Genomic DNA, 18,060 nt, shown 5'->3' with positions numbered 1-18,060 from the left:
TTGAACACACACAGACCGGGGCGAGTTACAGGGAATGTACAGGATACTGCTGTATTTAAACACACACAGACCGGGGAGAGTTACAGGGAATGTACAGGATACTGCTGTATTTAAACACACACAGACCGGGGCGAGTTATACGGGCTGTACAGGATACTGCTGTATTTAAACACACAGACCGGGGAGAGTTACAGGGACTGTACAGGATACTGCTGTATTTAAACACACACAGACCAGGGAGAGTTACAGGGACTGTACAGGATACTGCTGTATTTAAACACACACAGACCAGGGAGAGTTACAGGGACTGTACAGGATACTGCTGTATTTAAACACACACAGACCGGGGAGAGTTATACGGGCTGCACAGGATACTGCTGTATTAAAACACACACAGACCGGGGAGAGTTACAGGGAATGTACAGGATACTGTTGTATTTAAACACACACAGACCAGGGAGAGCTATACGGGCTGCACAGGATACTGCTGTATTTAAACACACACAGACCGGGGAGAGTTACAGGGAATGTACAGGATACTGTTGTATTTAAACACACACAGACCAGGGAGAGTTATACGGGCTGCACAGGATACTGCTGTATTTAAACACCCACAGACCAGGGAGTGTTACAGGGAATGTACAGGATACTGCTGTATTTAAACACACACAGACCGGGGCGAGTTACAGGGAATGTACAGGATACTGCTGTATTTAAACACACACAGACCGGGGAGAGTTACAGGGAATGTACAGGATACTGCTGTATTTAAACACACACAGACCAGGGAGAGTTATACGGGCTGCACAGGATACTGCTGTATTTAAACACACACAGACCGGGGAGAGTTACAGGGAATGTACAGGATACTGCTGTATTTAAACACACACAGACCGGGGAGAGTTACAGGGAATGTACAGGATACTGCTGTATTTAAACACACAGACCGGGGAGAGTTACAGGGAATGTACAGGATACTGCTGTATTTAAACACATTACAGGGAATGTACAGGATACTGCTGTATTTAAACACACAGACCGGGGAGAGTTACAGGGAATGTACAGGATACTGCTGTATTTAAACACACGCAGACCGGGGAGAGTTATACGGGCTGCACAGGATACTGCTGTATTTAAACACACACACAGAGCAGGGAGTGTTAAAGGGAATGTACAGGATACTGCTGTATTTAAACACACACAGACCGGGGAGAGTTACAGGGAATGTACAGGATACTGCTGTATTTAAACACACACAGACCGGGGAGAGTTACAGGGAATGTACAGGATACTGCTGTATTTAAACACACACAGACCGGGGAGAGTTACAGGGAATGTACAGGATACTGCGGTATTTGAACACACAGACCGGGGAGAGTTACAGGGAATGTACAGGATACTGCTGTATTTAAACACACACAGACCGGGGAGAGTTACAGGGAATGTACAGGATACTGCTGTATTTGAACACACAGACCGGGGAGAGTTACAGGGAATGTACAGGATACTGCTGTATTTGAACACACAGACAGGGGAGAGTTACAGGGAATGTACAGGATACTGCTGTATTTGAACACACAGACCGGGGAGAGTTACAGGGAATGTACAGGATACTGCTGTATTTGAACACACAGACCGGGGAGAGTTACAGGGAATGTACAAGATACTGCTGTATTTGAACACACAGACCGGGGAGAGTTACAGGGAATGTACAGGATACTGCTGTATTTGAACACACAGACCGGGGAGAGTTACAGGGAATGTACAGGATACTGCTGTATTTGAACACACAGACCGGGGAGAGTTACAGGGAATGTACAGGATACTGCTGTATTTGAACACACACAGACCGGGGAGAGTTACAGGGAATGTACAGGATACTGCTGTATTTAAACACACAGACCGGGGAGTGTTACAGGGAATGTACAGGATACTGCTGTATTTGAACACACACAGACCGGGGCGAGTTACAGGGAATGTACAGGATACTGCTGTATTTGAACACACAGACCGGGGAGAGTTACAGGGAATGTACAGGATACTGCTGTATTTAAACACACACAGACCGGGGAGAGTTACAGGGAATGTACAGGATACTGCTGTATTTAAACACACACACAGATGCTGTAATACTGAGCTAACCGGTCTGCCAATGGCTGAATGCTGATGTCCTTCTCTTTGGACTGCTCCCTGTGCAGTGTCCAGTGGAGTCCGGTTTCCCTCTCCCAGTGCGAGCCAAACCCATCACTCGCTGCAAATGGATTATCTCTGTACCTGTGGACACAACACACAGTGGAGTCAGACCTCAGCTGGCCGTGTCCGTACTCTTACGCTGGCCCAGCAGCCCAGAGGTCATTACTTCAAATCCCACCAGCGCAATTTGGGAAACCTGGTTATTTACGAGTCTACAGCACAGAAACAGGCCATTCGGCCCAACTGGTCCATGCTGGTGTTTATGCTCCACACGAGCCTCCTCCTCCCTTCTTCATCTTATGCTATGATTTGTGGGCTGGCAACAGATTAATTGACCATGAAGGGGACCTGCTGTCCTTACCCGGTCTGGCCCGACACGTGACTCCAGTCCCACTTGACAAAGGAGGCACTGACGGCACCTCAGGATGGGCAATAAATGCGGCCTTGCCACATCGAAAGAACAAATAAGGAAACTGTTGTTACATTCTGCAATATTCCCAGCAGGGTGAGAATATTCCAGTAAATACCCGCCAGATATACGACCCCCGGGGGGAGGAAGGAGATGAAGGGAAGGTTAGAGGGGCAAACGAGCTGGTTTTGCAGAGAGCTGAGGTCAGCTTTACTCAGCGAGAGAATTCCTGTCTCCGAGGCGCAGGAGAGAGGGGGAGCAGGTGGGGGGGGGGGCGGTGGAGAGAGAGCGGGGGGGGAGGGTGGGAGAGAGAGCGGGGGGGGAGAGGGAGGGAGAGAGAGCGGGGGGGGAGGGTGGGAGAGAGAGCGGGGGGGGAGGGTGGGAGAGAGAGCGGGGGGGGAGGGTGGGAGAGAGAGCGGGGGGGAGGGTGGGAGAGAGAGCGGGGGGGGAGGGTGGGAGAGAGAGCGGGGGGGGAGGGTGGGAGAGAGAGCGGGGGGGGAGGGTGGGAGAGAGAGCGGGGGGGGGCGGTGGAGAGAGAGCGGGGGGGGAGGGTGGGAGAGAGAGCGGGGGGGGGAGAGGGAGGGAGAGAGAGCGGGGGGGGGAGGGTGGGAGAGAGAGCGGGGGGGGAGGGTGGGAGAGAGAGCGGGGGGGGAGGGTGGGAGAGAGAGCGGGGGGGGGAGGGTGGGAGAGAGAGCGGGGGGGGGGAGGGTGGGAGAGAGAGCGGGGGGGGAGGGTGGGAGAGAGAGCGGGGGGGGGAGAGGGAGGGAGAGAGAGCGGGGGGGGGAGGGAGAGAGAGCGGGGGGGGGAGGGTGGGAGAGAGAGCGGGGGGGGAGGGTGGGAGAGAGAGCGGGGGGGGAGGGTGGGAGAGAGAGCGGGGGGGAGGGTGGGAGAGAGAGCGGGGGGGGAGGGTGGGAGAGAGAGCGGGGGGGGAGGGTGGGAGAGAGAGCGGGGGGGGAGGGTGGGAGAGAGAGCGGGGGGGGAGGGTGGGAGAGAGAGCGGGGGGGAGGGTGGGAGAGAGAGCGGGGGGGAGGGTGGGAGAGAGAGCGGGGGGGGGGGGGGAGAGAGCGGGGGGAGGGTGGGAGAGAGAGCGGGGGGGGAGAGGGAGGGAGAGAGAGCGGGGGGGGAGGGGAGAGAGGGCGGGGGGGAGGGTGGGAGAGAGAGCGGGGGGGGGAGAGGGAGGGAGAGAGAGCGGGGGGGGGAGAGGGAGGGAGAAAGAGCGGGGGGGGGAGGGAGAGAGAGCGGGGGGGGGGGGGAGGGTGGGAGAGAGAGCGGGGGGGGAGGGAGAGAGAGCGGGGGGGGGGAGGGTGGGAGAGAGAGCGGGGGGGGGAGGGTGGGAGAGAGAGCGGGGGGGAGGGTGGGAGAGAGAGCGGGGGGGGGGGGGGAGAGAGAGAGGGGGGGTGGGAGAGAGAGCGGGGGAGAGAGAGAGCGGGGGGGGGGAGGGAGAGAGAGCGGGGGGGGGAGGGAGAGAGAACGGGGGGGAGGGAGAGAGAGCCGGGGGAGGGAGAGAGAGCCGGGGGAGGGAGAGAGAGCGGGGGGAGGGAGAGAGAGCGGGGGGAAGGGAGAGAGAGCGGGGGGAGGGAGAGAGAGCGGGGGGAAGGGAGAGAGAGCGGGGGGAAGGGAGAGAGAGCGGGGGGAGGGAGAGAGAGCGGGGGGAGGGAGAGAGAGCGGGGGGGAAGGGAGAGAGCGGGGGGGAAGGGAGAGAGCGGGGGGGAAGGGAGAGAGCGGGGGGGAGGGAGAGAGAGCGGGGGGAGGGGGAGAGAGAGCGGGGGGGAGGGAGAGAGAGCGGGGGGGAGGGAGAGAGAGCGGGGGGGAGGGAGAGAGAGCGGGGGGGAGGGAGAGAGAGCGGGGGGGAGGGAGAGAGAGCGGGGGGGAGGGAGAGAGAGCGGGGGGGGAGGGAGAGAGAGCGGGGGGAGGGAGAGAGAGCGGGGGGGAGGGAGAGAGAGCGGGGGGGAGGGAGAGAGAGCGGGGGGGGAGGGAGAGAGAGCGGGGGGGAGGGAGAGAGAGCGGGGGGGAGGGAGAGAGAGCGGGGGGGAGGGAGAGAGAGCGGGGGGGAGGGAGAGAGAGCGGGGGGAGGAGAGAGAGCGGGGGGGAAGGGAGAGAGCGGGGGGGAAGGGAGAGAGCGGGGGGGAAGGGAGAGAGCGGGGGGGAAGGGAGAGCGGGGGGGAAGGGAGAGAGCGGGGGGAAGGGAGAGAGCGGGGGGGGAAGGGAGAGAGAGCGGGGGGGAAGGAGAGAGAGCGGGGGGGAGAGAGAGCGGGGGGGAAGGGAGAGAGAGCGGGGGGGAAGGAGAGAGAGCGGGGGGGGGAAGGGAGAGAGAGCGGGGGGGGAAGGGAGAGAGAGCGGGGGGGGAAGGGAGAGAGAACGGGGGGGGAAGGGAGAGAGAGCGGGGGGGGAGGGAGAGAGAGCGGGGGGGAAGGGAGAGAGAGCGGGGGGGAAGGGAGAGAGAGCGGGGGGGAAGGGAGAGAGAGCGGGGGGGAAGGAGAGAGAGCGGGGGGGAAGGGAGAGAGAGCGGGGGGGAAGGGAGAGAGAGCGGGGGGAGGGAGGGAGATCTGGGGGGGAGGGAGAGAGAGCTGGGGGGGAGGGAGAGAGATCTGGGGGGGAGGGAGAGAGAGCTGGGGGGAGGGAGAGAGAGACTGGGGGGAGAGAGAGAGAGAGACTGGGGGGAGAGAGAGAGAGAGACTGGGGGGAGAGAGAGAGAGAGATTGGGGGGAGAGAGAGAGAGAGAGAGACTGGGGGGAGAGAGAGAGAGAGAGAGAGAGGAGACTGGGGGGGAGGAGAGAGAGAGGACTGGGGGGAGAGAGAGAGAGAGACTGGGGGGGAGAGAGAGAGAGAGAGACTGGGGGGAGAGAGAGAGAGAGAGACTGGGGGAGAGAGAGAGAGAGAGACTGGGGGGAGAGAGAGAGAGAGAGACTGGGAGAGAGAGAGAGAGAGAGAGACTGGGGGGAGAGAGAGAGAGAGAGACTGGGGGGAGGAGAGAGAGCGGGGGGGAGGGAGAGAGAGCGGGGGGGAGGGAGAGAGAGCGGGGGGGAGGGAGAGAGAGCGGGGGGGAGGGAGAGAGAGCGGGGGGAGGGAGAGAGAGCGGGGGGAGGGAGAGAGAGCGGGGGGGAGGGAGAGAGAGCGGGGGGGAGGGAGAGAGAGCGGGGGGGAGGGAGAGAGAGCGGGGGGGAGGGAGAGAGAGCGGGGGGGAAGGGAGAGAGAGCGGGGGGAAGGGAGAGAGCGGGGGGGAAGGGAGAGAGCAGGGGGGGAAGGGAGAGAGCGGGGGGGAAGGGAGAGAGCGGGGGGGAAGGGAGAGAGCGGGGGGGAAGGGAGAGAGAGCGGGGGGGAAGGGAGAGAGAGCGGGGGGGAAGGGAGAGAGCGGGGGGGAAGGGAGAGAGAGCGGGGGGGAAGGGAGAGAGAGCGGGGGGGAAGGGAGAGAGAGCGGGGGGGGGAAGGGAGAGAGAGCGGGGGGGGGAAGGGAGAGAGAGCGGGGGGGGAAGGGAGAGAGAGCGGGGGGGGAAGGGAGAGAGAGCGGGGGGGGAAGGGAGAGAGAGCGGGGGGGGAAGGGAGAGAGAGCGGGGGGGGGAAGGGAGAGAGAGCGGGGGGGGAAGGGAGAGAGAGCGGGGGGGGAAGGGAGAGAGCGGGGGGGAAGGGAGAGAGAGCGGGGGGGGAAGGGAGAGAGAACGGGGGGGGAAGGGAGAGAGTGCGGGGGGGGAAGGGAGAGAGAGCGGGGGGGGAGGGAGAGAGAGCGGGGGGGAAGGGAGAGAGAGCGGGGGGGAAGGGAGAGAGAGCGGGGGGGAAGGGAGAGAGAGCGGGGGGGAAGGGAGAGAGAGCGGGGGGGAAGGGAGAGAGAGCGGGGGGGAAGGGAGAGAGAGCGGGGGGGAAGGGAGAGAGAGCGGGGGGGAAGGGAGAGAGAGCGGGGGGGGGGAGAGAGCTGGGGGGAGGGAGAGAGAGCTGGGGGGGAGGGAGAGAGATCTGGGGGGGAGGGAGAGAGAGCTGGGGGGGAGGGAGAGAGAGACTGGGGGGAGAGAGAGAGAGAGACTGGGGGAGAGAGAGAGAGAGAGACTGGGGGGAGAGAGAGAGAGAGACTGGGGGGAGGAGAGAGAGAGAGAGAGACTGGGGGGAGAGGGAGAGAGACTGGGGGGAGAGAGAGAGAGAGAGACTGGGGGGAGAGGGAGAGAGAGAGACTGGGGGGGAGAGGGAGAGAGAGAGACTGGGGGGAGAGAGAGAGACTGGGGGGAGAGAGAGAGACTGGGGGGAGAGAGAGAGACTGGGGGGAGTTAGAGAGAGAGACTGGGGGGAGTTAGAGAGAGAGACTGGGGGGAGTTAGGAGAGAGACTGGGGGGGGTGAGAAGAGAGAGAGACTGGGGGGGTGAGAAAGAGAGACGAGAGAGAGTGGGGGGAGAGAGAAAGAGAGAGACTGGGGGGAGAGAGAGAGACTGGGGGGAGGGAGAGAGAGAGAGACTGGGGGGAGAGACAGAGAGACTGGGGGGAGAGAGAGAGAGAGACTGGGGGGAGAGAGAGAGAGAGACTGGGGGGAGAGAGAGAGAGAGACTGGGGGGAGAGAGAGAGAGAGACTGGGGGGAGAGAGAGAGAGAGACTGGGGGGAGAGAGAGAGAGAGACTGGGGAGAGAGAGAGATAGACTGGGGGGAGAGAGAGAGAGAGAGAGAGAGAGACTGGGGGGAGAGAGAGAGAGAGACTGGGGGGAGAGAGAGAGAGAGAGAGAGACTGGGGGGAGAGAGAGAGAGAGACTGGGGGAGAGAGAGAGAGAGAGAGACTGGGGGGAGAGAGAGAGAGAGAGAGACTGGGGGGAGAGAGAGAGAGAGACTGGGGGGAGAGAGAGAGAGAGACTGGGGGGAGAGAGAGAGAGACTGGGGGGAGAGAGAGAGAGAGACTGGGGGAGAGAGAGAGACTGGGGGGAGGGAGAGAGAGACTGGGGGGAGGGAGAGAGAGAGAGACTGGGGGGAGAGAGAGAGAGAGAGAGAGAGAGACTGGGGGGAGAGAGAGAGAGAGAGACTGGGGGGAGAGAGAGAGACTGGGGGGGAGAGAGAGGGAGACTGGGGGGAGGGAGAGAGAGACTGGGGGGAGGGAGAGAGAGACTGGGGGGAGAGAGAGAGAGACTGGGGGGAGGGAGAGAGAGACTGGGGGGAGGGAGAGAGAGACTGGGGGGAGGGAGAGAGAGACTGGGGGGAGGGAGAGAGAGACTGGGGGGAGAGAGAGAGAGAGAGACTGGGGGGAGGGAGAGAGAGAGAGAGACTGGGGGGAGAGAGAGAGAGAGAGACTGGGGGGAGGGAGAGAGAGACTGGGGGGAGGGAGAGAGAGACTGGGGGGAGAGAGAGAGACTGGGGGGAGGGAGAGAGAGACTGGGGGGAGGAGAGAGAGACTGGGAGAGAGAGAGAGAGAATGGGGGGAGAGAGAGAGAGACTGGGGGGGGAGAGAGAGAGACTGGGGGGAGAGAGAGAGAGACTGGGGGAGAGAGAAAGATCACAGTGTGTTTAGTGACAGTATGTATTGTCATGTATGCAGACTATCGTTCGCAGCAAATTACCCAGCTTTCAGGAGAACAGCGTCCACGACACCACACAACCCTGCCACGGTAACCTCTGCAAGACATGCCAGATCATCGACACAGATACCACCATCACACGAGAGGACACCACCCACCAGGTACATGGTTCATGCTCCTGTGACTCGGCCAACATACGTTGCAGGAAAGGATGCCCCGGAGCATGGTACATTGGTGAGACCATGCAGACACTGTGACAACGGATGAACGGACACCGCGCAACAATCGCCAGACAGGAGGGTTCCCTCCCAGTCGGGGAACACTTCAGCAGTCAGGGCCATTCAGCCACCGATCTTCGAGTAAGCGTTCTCTCAGGTGGCCTTCGAGACACACAACAACGCAAAATCGTCAAGCAGAAATTGATAGCCAAGTTCCGCACCCATGAGGACGGCCTCAACCAGGATCTTGGGTTCATGTCACGCGACACGCAACCCCACCAGCGAAAAAAAGCTATCTGTTTTTAATATAATGGGTCATTTGCTGGCTTTCTCTGCCTTCCGGATGTTTCTGCCTCTCTCTCTCTTTTTTTTCCTGTTTGTTTTTTTGTTGAATGTGGATTCGTAGGTTCTGTCGGTGACACCTCTCTGTCTGAACATGGTGATTGCCTTGGCAACGGGCAGTTGCAGGGGCAGTCTGTTAACACCATGTATTGTTCTTTGATGTATAAATGCGTCGGCTTCATGGAGCTCCTGACAATTCCCTGAGGAAGGAGGAAGCCTCCGAAAGCTTGTCGATTTCAAATAAAAATCGTTGGGCTGTAACTTGGTGTTGTAAAATTGTTTACAAGTATATATTGTAAGTATAGATCACAGTGTGTTTACTGACAGTATATATTGTAGTACAGATCACAGTGTGTTTACTGACAGTATATATTGTAGTATAGATCACAGTGTGTTTACTGACAGTATATATTGTAGTACAGATCACAGTGTGTTTACTGACAGAATATATTGTAGTACAGATCACAGTGTTGTTTACTGACAGTATATATTCTAGTACAGATCACAGTGTGTTTACTGACAGTATATATTCTAGTACAGATCACAGTGTGTTTACTGACAGTATATATTGTAGTATAGATCACAGTGTGTTTACTGACAGTATATATTGTAGTATAGATCACAGTGTGTTTACTGACAGTATATATTGTAGTACAGATCACAGTGTGTTTACTGACAGTATATATTGTAAGTCGAGATCACAGTGTGTTTACTGACAGTATATATTGTAGTACAGATCACAGTGTGTTTACTGACAGTATATATTGTAGTACAGATCACAGTGTGTTTACTGACAGTATATATTGTAAGTCGAGATCACAGTGTGTTTACTGACAGTATATATTGTAAGTCGAGATCACAGTGTGTTTACTGACAGTATATATTGTAAGTCGAGATCACAGTGTGGTTTACTGACAGTATATATTGTAAGTCGAGATCACAGTGTGTTTACTGACAGTATATATTGTAGTCCAGATCACAGTGTGTTTACTGACAGTATATATTGTAGTACAGATCACAGTGTGTTTACTGACAGTATATATTGTAAGTCGAGATCACAGTGTGTTTACTGACAGTATATATTGTAGTACAGATCACAGTGTGTTTACTGACAGTATATATTGTAGTACAGATCACAGTGTGTTTACTGACAGTATATATTGTAGTATAGATCAGTGTGTTTACTGACAGTATATATTGTAGTACAGATCACAGTGTGTTTACTGACAGTATATATTGTAGTATAGATCAGTGTGTTTACTGACAGTATATATTGTAGTACAGATCACAGTGTGTTTACTGACAGTATATATTGTAGTATAGATCAGTGTGTTTACTGACAGTATATATTGTAGTACAGATCAGTGTGTTTACTGACAGTATATATTGTAGTACAGATCACAGTGTGTTTACTGACAGTATATATTGTAAGTCGAGATCACAGTGTGTTTAGTGACAGTATATATTGTAGAATAGATCACAGTGTGTTTACGGACAGTATATATTGTAGTACAGATCACAGTGTGTTTACTGACAGTATATATTGTAGTTTCGATCACAGTGTGTTTACTGACAGTATATATTGTAGTACAGATCACAGTGTGTTTACTGACAGAATATATTGTAGTACAGATCACAGTGTGTTTACTGACAGTATATATTGTAGTACAGATCACAGTGTGTTTACTGACAGTATATATTGTAGTATAGATCACAGTGTGTTTACTGACAGTATATATTGTAGTACAGATTACAGTGTGTTTACTGACAGTATATATTGTAGTACAGATCACAGTGTGTTTACTGACAGTATATATTGTAGTACAGATCACAGTGTGTTTACTGACAGTATATATTGTAGTACAGATCACAGTGTGTTTACTGACAGTATATATTGTAGTGTAGATCACAGTGTGTTTAGTGACAGTATATATTGTAGTATAGTTCACAGTGTGTTTACTGACAGTATATATTGTAGTACAGATCACAGTGTGTTTACTGACAGTATATATTGTAGTACAGATCACAGTGTGTTTACTGGCAGCATTTGACCGAGTGTAGCACCAAGGAGCCCTCGTAAAATTGAAGTCAATGGGAATCAGGGGGAAAGCTCTCCAGTGGCTGGAGTCATACCTAGCACAAAGGAAGATGGTAGTGGTTGTTGGAGGCCAATCATCTCAGCCCCAGGGCATTGCTGCAGGAGTTCCTCAGGGCAGTGTCCTAGGCCCAACCATCTTCAGCTGCTTCATCAATGACCTTCCCTCCATCATAAGGTCAGAAATGGGGATGTTCGCTGATGACTGCACAGTGTTCAGTTCCATTCGCAACCCCTCAGATAATGAAGCAGTCCGAGCCTCCATGCAGCAAGACCTGGACAAGATCCAGGCTTGGGCTGATAAGTGGAAAGTAACATTCGCGCCAGATAAGTGCCAGGCAATGACCATCTCCAACAAGAGAGAGTCCAACCACCTCCCCTTGACATTCAACGGCATTACCATCGCCGAATCCCCCACCATCAACATCCTGGGGGTCACCATTGACCAGAAACTTAACTGGACCAGCCATATAAATACTGTGGCTACGAGAGCAGGTCAGAGGCTGGGTATTCTGCGGCGAGTGACTCACCTCCTGACTCCCCAAAGCCTTTCCACCATCTACAAGGCACAAGTCAGGAGTGCAATGGAATACTCTCCACTTGCCTGGATGAGTGCAGCTCCAACAACACTCAAGAAGCTCGACACCATCCAAGATAAAGCAGCCCGCTTGATTGGCACCCCATCCACCACCCTAAATATTCACTCCCTTCACCACCGGCGCACTGTGGCTGCAGTGTGCACCATCCACAGGATGCACTGCAGCAACTCGCCAAGGCTTCTTCGACAGCACCTCCCAAACCCGCGACCTCTACCACCTAGAAGGACAAGGGCAGCAGGCGCATGGGAACAACACCACCTGCACGTTCCCCTCCAAGTCACACACCATCCCGACTTGGAAATATATCGCCGTTCCTTCATTGTCGCTGGGTCAAAATCCTGGAACTCCCTTCCTAACAGCACTGTGGGAGAACCGTCACAACACGGACTGCAGCGGTTCAAGAAGGCGGCTCACCACCACCTTCTCGAGGGCAATTAGGGATGGGCAATAAATGCCGGCCTTGCCAGCGACGCCCACATCCCGTGAACGAATAAAAAAATATATATATATTGTAGTACAGATCACAGTGTGTTTACTGACAGTATATATTGTAGTACAGATCACAGTGTGTTTACTGACAGTATATATTGTAGTATAGATCAGTGTGTTTACTGACAGTATATATTGTAGTACAGATCACAGTGTGTTTACTGACAGTATATATTGTAGTACAGCTCACAGTGTGTTTAGTGACAGTATATAAGAACATAAGAACATAAGAAATTGGAGCAGGAGTAGGCCAATCGGCCCCTCGAGCCTGCTCCGTCATTCAATAAGATCATGGCTGATCTGATCCCAACCACAAATCTAAAGAACACAAGAAGTCGGAGCAGGACCCGGCCACATAGCCCCTGGGCCCTCTCCGCCACCCACAGGGCATTGACCGATCCGAACTCAGCTTCATGTCCAATTTCCTGCCCGCTCACCATAACCCCTAATTCCCTTTACTTCTAGGAAACTGTCTATTTCTGTTTTAAATTTATCTAATGATGTAGCTTCCACAGCTTCCTGGGGCAGCAAATTCCACAGACCTACCACCCTCTGAGTGAAGAAGTTTCTCCTCATCTCAGTTTTGAAAGAGCAGCCCCTTATTCTAAGATTATGCCCCCTAGTTCTAGTTTCACCCATCTTTGGGAACATCCTTACTGCATCCACCCGATCAAGACCCTTCACAATCTTATATGTTTCAATAAGATCGCCTCTCATTCTTCTGAACTCCAATGAGTAGAGTCCCAATCTACTCAACCTCTCCTCATATGTCCGCCCCCTCATCCCCGGGATTAACCGAGTGAACCTTCTTTGTACTGCCTCGAGAGCAAGTATGTCTTTTCTTAAGTATGGAGACCAAAACTGTATGCAGTATTCCAGGTGCGGTCTCACCAATACCTTATATAACTGCAGCAATACCTCCTTCTTTTTATATTCTATCCCCCTAGCAATAAAAGCCAACATTCCGTTGGCTTTCTTGATCACCTGCTGCACCTGCATACCAACTTTTTGATTTTCTTGCACTAGGACCCCCAGATCCCTTTGTACTGCAGTACTTTCCAGTCTCTCGCCATTAAGAAAATAACTTGCTCTCTGATTTTCCTGCCAAAGTGCATAACCTCACATTTTCCAATATTATATTGCATCTGCCAAATCTCCGCCCACTCACCCAGCCTGTCTATATCCCCTTGTAGTATAGATCAGTGTGTTTACTGACAGTATATATTGTAGTACAGATCACAGTGTGTTTAGTGACAGTATATATTGTAGTATAGATCAGTGTGTTTACTGACAGTATATATTGTAGTATAGATCAGTGTGTTTACTGACAGTATATATTGTAGTACAGATCACAGTGTGTTTACTGACAGTATATATTGTAGTATCGATCAGTGTGTTTACTGACAGTATATATTGTAGTGCAGATCACAGTGTGTTTACTGACAGTATATATTGTAGTATAGATCACAGTGTGTTTACTGACAGTATATATTGTAGTATAGATCAGTGTGTTTACTGACAGTATATATTGTAGTACAGATCACAGTGTGTTTACTGACAGTATATATTGTAGTACAGATCACAGTGTGTTTACTGACAGTATATATTGTAGTACAGATCACAGTGTGTTTACTGACAGTATATATTGTAGTACAGATCACAGTGTGTTTACTGACAGTATATATTGTAGTATAGATGAGTGTGTTTACTGACAGTATATATTGTAGTATAGATAACAGTGTGTTTCCTGACAGTATATATTGTAGTACAGATCACAGTGTGTTTACTGACAGTATATATTGTAGTATAGATCAGTGTGTTTACTGACAGTATATATTGTAGTACAGATCAGTGTGTTTACTGACAGTATATATTGTAGTACAGATCACAGTGTGTTTACTGACAGTATATATTGTAGTATAGATCACAGTGTGTTCAGTGACAGTATATATTGTAGTTTCGATCACAGTGTGTTTACTGACAGTATATATTGTAGTACAGATCACAGTGTGTTTACTGACAGTATATATTGTAGTGTAGATCACAGTGTGTTTACTGACAGTATATATTGTAGTACAGATCACAGTGTGTTTACTGACAGTATATATTGTAGTATAGATCACAGTGTGTTTACTGACAGTATATATTGTAGTACAGATCACAGTGTGTTTACTGACAGTATATATTGTAGTATAGATCACAATGTGTTTACTGACAGTATATATTGTAGTACAGATCACAGTGTGTTTCCTGGCAGCATTTGACCGAGTGTAGCACCAAGGAGCCCTCGTAAAATTGAAGTCAATGGAATCAGGGGGAAAGCTCTCCAGTGGCTGGAGTCATACCTAGCACAAAGGAAGATGGTAGTGGTTGTTGGAGGCCAATCATCTCAGCCCCAGGACATTGCTGCAGGAGTTCCTCAGGGCAGTGTCCTAGGCCCAACCATCTTCAGCTGCTTCATCAATGACCTTCCTCCATAATAAGGTCAGAAATGGGGATGTTCGCTGATGACTGCACAGTGTTCAGTTCCATTCGCAACCCCTCAGATAATGAAGCAGTCCGAGCCCGCATGCAGCAAGACCTGGACAATATCCAGGCTTGGGCTGATAAGTGGAAAGTAACATTCGCGCCAGATAAGTGCCAGGCAATGACCATCTCCAACAAGAGAGAGTCTAACCACCTCCCCTTGACATTCAACGGCATTACCATCGCCGAATCCCCCACCATCAACATCCTGGGGGTCACCATTGACCAGAAACTTAACTGGACCAGCCATATAAATACTGTGGCTACGAGAGCAGGTCAGAGGCTGGGTATTCTGCGGCGAGTGACTCACCTCCTGACTCCCCAAAGCCTTTCCACCATCTACAAGGCACAAGTCAGGAGTGCAATGGAATACTCTCCACTTGCCTGGATGAGTGCAGCTCCAACAACACTCAAGAAGCTCGACACCATCCAAGATAAAGCAGCCCGCTTGATTGGCACCCCATCCACCACCCTAAACATTCACTCCCTTCACCACCGGCGCACTGTGGATGCAGTGTGCACCATCCACAGGATGCATTGCAGCAACTCGCCAAGGCTTCTTCGACAGCACCTCCCAAACCCGCGACCTCGACCACCTAGAAGGACAAGGGCAGCAGGCGCATGGGAACAACACCACCTGCACGTTCCCCTCCAAGTCACACACCATCCCGACTTGGAAATATATCGCCGTTCTTCATTGTCGCTGGGTCAAAATCCTGGAACTCCCTTCCTAACAGCACTGTGGGAGAACCGTCACCACACGGACTGCAGCGGTTCAAGATGGCGGCTCACCACCACCTTCTCGAGGGCAATTAGGGATGGGCAATGAATGCCGGCCTCGCCAGCGACGCCCACATCCCGTGAACGAATAAAAAAAAAAATATATATATTGTAGTACAGATCACAGTGTGTTTACTGACAGTATATATTGTAGTATAGATCGCAGTGTGTTTACTGACAGTATATATTGTAGTATAGATCAGTGTGTTTACTGACAGTATATATTGTAGTATAGATCAGTGTGTTTAGTGACAGTATATATTGTAGTATAGATCACAGTGTGTTTACTGACAGTATATATTGTAGTTCAGATCACAGTGTGTTTACTGACAGTATATATTGTAGTATAGATCACAGTGTGTTTACTGACAGTATATATTGTAGTATAGATCAGTGTGTTTACTGACAGTATATATTGTAGTACAGATCACAGTGTGTTTACTGACAGTATATATTGTAGTACAGATCACAGTGTGTTTTGTGACAGTATATATTGTAGTACAGATCACAGTGTGTTTACTGACAGTATATATTGTAGTACAGATCACAGTGTGTTTACTGACAGTATATATTGTAGTATAGATCAGTTTTTTTACTGACAGTATATATTGTAGTTTCGATCAGTGTGTTTAGTGACAGTATATATTGTAGTATAGATCACAGTGTGTTTACTGACAGTATATATTGTAGTACAGATCACAGTGTGTTTACTGACAGTATATATTGTAGTTCAGATCACAGTGTGTTTACTGACAGTATATATTGTAGTATAGATCAGTGTGTTTACTGACAGTATATATTGTAGTGCAGATCACAGTGTGTTTTGTGACAGTATATATTGTAATATAGATCACAGTGTGTTTACTGACAATATATATTGTAGTATAGATCACAGTGTGTTTACTGACAGTATATATTGTAGTACAGATCACAGTGTGTTTTGTGACAGTATATATTGTAATATAGATCACAGTGTGTTTACTGACAGTATATATTGTCAGTACAGATCACAGTGTGTTTTGTGACAGTATATATTGTAATATAGATCACAGTGTGTTTACTGACAGTATATATTGTCGTACAGATCACAGTGTGTTTACTGACAGTATATATTGTAGTACAGATCACAGTGTGTTTACTGACAGTATATATTGTAGTACAGATCACAGTGTGTTTACTGACAGTATATATTGTAGTACAGATCACAGTGTGTTTACTGACAGTATATATTGTAGTACAGATCACAGTGTGTTTACTGACAGTACATATTGGAATAGTTCAGATCACTGTACTTTGGCGGTCCTGAGGCAAATCCAGCTTCCTCAAACATGTCAAGTTTTGAGCGGGAGGATTTGGCGATGATGGGCGTCTCCTGTTCGATGGTCTGCATCTCAGTCAGCACAGAGTGGGACACAGAGCTGGGAAGAGAAGGAAAGACCGAGTAATCGTCGGAACCAAAGAAGCACACACTCCTTCCCCCCAGCGACCGCCCCGGAAAAGGGCATCCCGCTCCTCGCTCTCCCCGGCAAAGGTCCTTTCCCCCCCCTCGCTCTCCCCTGGTAAAGGGCCTCCCGCTCCTCGCTCTCCCCGGCAAAGGTCCTTTCCCCCCCTCGCTCTCCCTGGTAAAGGGCCTCCCGCTCCTCGCTCTTCCCGGCAAAGGTCCTTTCGCCCCCTCACTCTCCCCGGTAAAGGGCCTCCCGCTTCTTGCTCTCCCCGGCAAAGGTCCTTTCCCCCCCTCGCTCTCCCTGGTTAAGGGCCTCCCGCTTCTTGCTCTCCCCGGTAAAGGTCCTTTCGCCCCCTCACTCTCCCCGGTAAAGGTCCTTTCGCCCCCTCGCTCTCCCCTGGTAAAGGGCCTCCCGCTCCTCGCTCTCCCCAGGTCAAGGTCCCTCTTCCTCTCCCCAGCATCGCCCTCTTCCCCGGTCAAGGTCCTTCCCCCCCTTCGCTCTCCCCGGTCACCCCGTCCTCCCCCTCACCTTCGCTCTCCCCAGGCACAGCTCATCTTTCTCCATTTTATCAGTATCACTGTGGTCATTGCTTCTCTTTTGTTCTTCCAAGCCCCAAATACACCAACATCCTCACCTGCATAAAAATATAGGCTCATTGCACTATCGCCTTCTCTATTCCCAGTTGTAAAATCACCCCTCTAATCTCAACATTCTTGTTATTTTATTCTCTCTGATTTTTCCTCCTCCTTATCCTGAGGTGTAGTTCCATCGGCATAGGTCACCCTCCAATACCTCCGCCAAGTTGTCATTCTTCATGTGTGGACCTGGATGGTGAGTGTTGGATGGCTATTCTACCATGGGAATCATCACTCCCAAAACCCAAAGTTGCCCCCCACCCAAAGTCTATACTGGTGCACTTTCTGGCAGGGTTTGCAGAATAGCTGTCTGGAGTAGGAACCATGGCTGATTTTGTTCCTCCATAGCCCGGCTGAGCTGAGGCCAACTGTCCCCTGCCCGAGATCAGCTAACCCATCACGGACAAGAAATTAAACCTGGGACTTTCCTGATTTGCATGGCTCAGTTCCACACTGGGCACTTAACCTGCTGAGTCATAAGGGAGCTCAGAATCGCAGTTTTACCAGTGGCAGGACCCTTGCTAGTCACAATCACTTTCTTTTTCCATTGTCCATACTTTCCCCTGACTGCATATGGGCAGCTTTGTGTAAATGCCTGTATCTCCTGCTCCGCCCCTCCAGGTTCCTGCCAACACTCGTTGGCAGCCTTTGGTGATAGACAATTCCTTATCTTCTGTTTTCTCCATCCAGCTCCACGCACCGCTGTAAACCCGATAGCAGTCACCTGCTACAGAACACGGTTGTTTCATGGAGGCCAGCAGCGACACGATAGTAACTCCAGCTGTTTGACTGTCCTATACAACAACCCCACCCCACCTTATTGTGATGGCAGAGCACATAGTGATCCCA

At 51.8% G+C, this 18,060-nt stretch overlaps 1 protein-coding gene across 1 annotated transcript in view; it reads right to left on the bottom strand.

Annotated features, from left to right (window-relative positions):
- Positions 1-16,568, bottom strand: part of LOC137311978 (ADP-ribosylation factor GTPase-activating protein 2-like) — a 45,955-nt gene extending 29,387 nt beyond the window's left edge. Inside the window, exons 1-2 of the mRNA XM_067978787.1 lie at positions 16,424-16,568; positions 2,143-2,274 (exon numbers count right to left, since the gene is read on the bottom strand). Coding sequence (XP_067834888.1) covers positions 2,143-2,274; positions 16,424-16,521 — 230 coding nt within the window. The 5' untranslated portion in view covers positions 16,522-16,568. The remainder of the gene's footprint in view (positions 1-2,142; positions 2,275-16,423) is intronic.
- Between the last annotated feature and the right edge of the window lie 1,492 nt (positions 16,569-18,060).

The sequence above is a fragment of the Heptranchias perlo genome, unplaced genomic scaffold, assembly GCF_035084215.1.
Source record: "Heptranchias perlo isolate sHepPer1 unplaced genomic scaffold, sHepPer1.hap1 HAP1_SCAFFOLD_388, whole genome shotgun sequence".
Lineage (NCBI taxonomy): Eukaryota > Metazoa > Chordata > Chondrichthyes > Hexanchiformes > Hexanchidae > Heptranchias > Heptranchias perlo.
The sequence above is the reverse complement of the archived record's forward strand: the minus strand, read 5'-3'. Positions and strand labels throughout refer to the sequence as shown.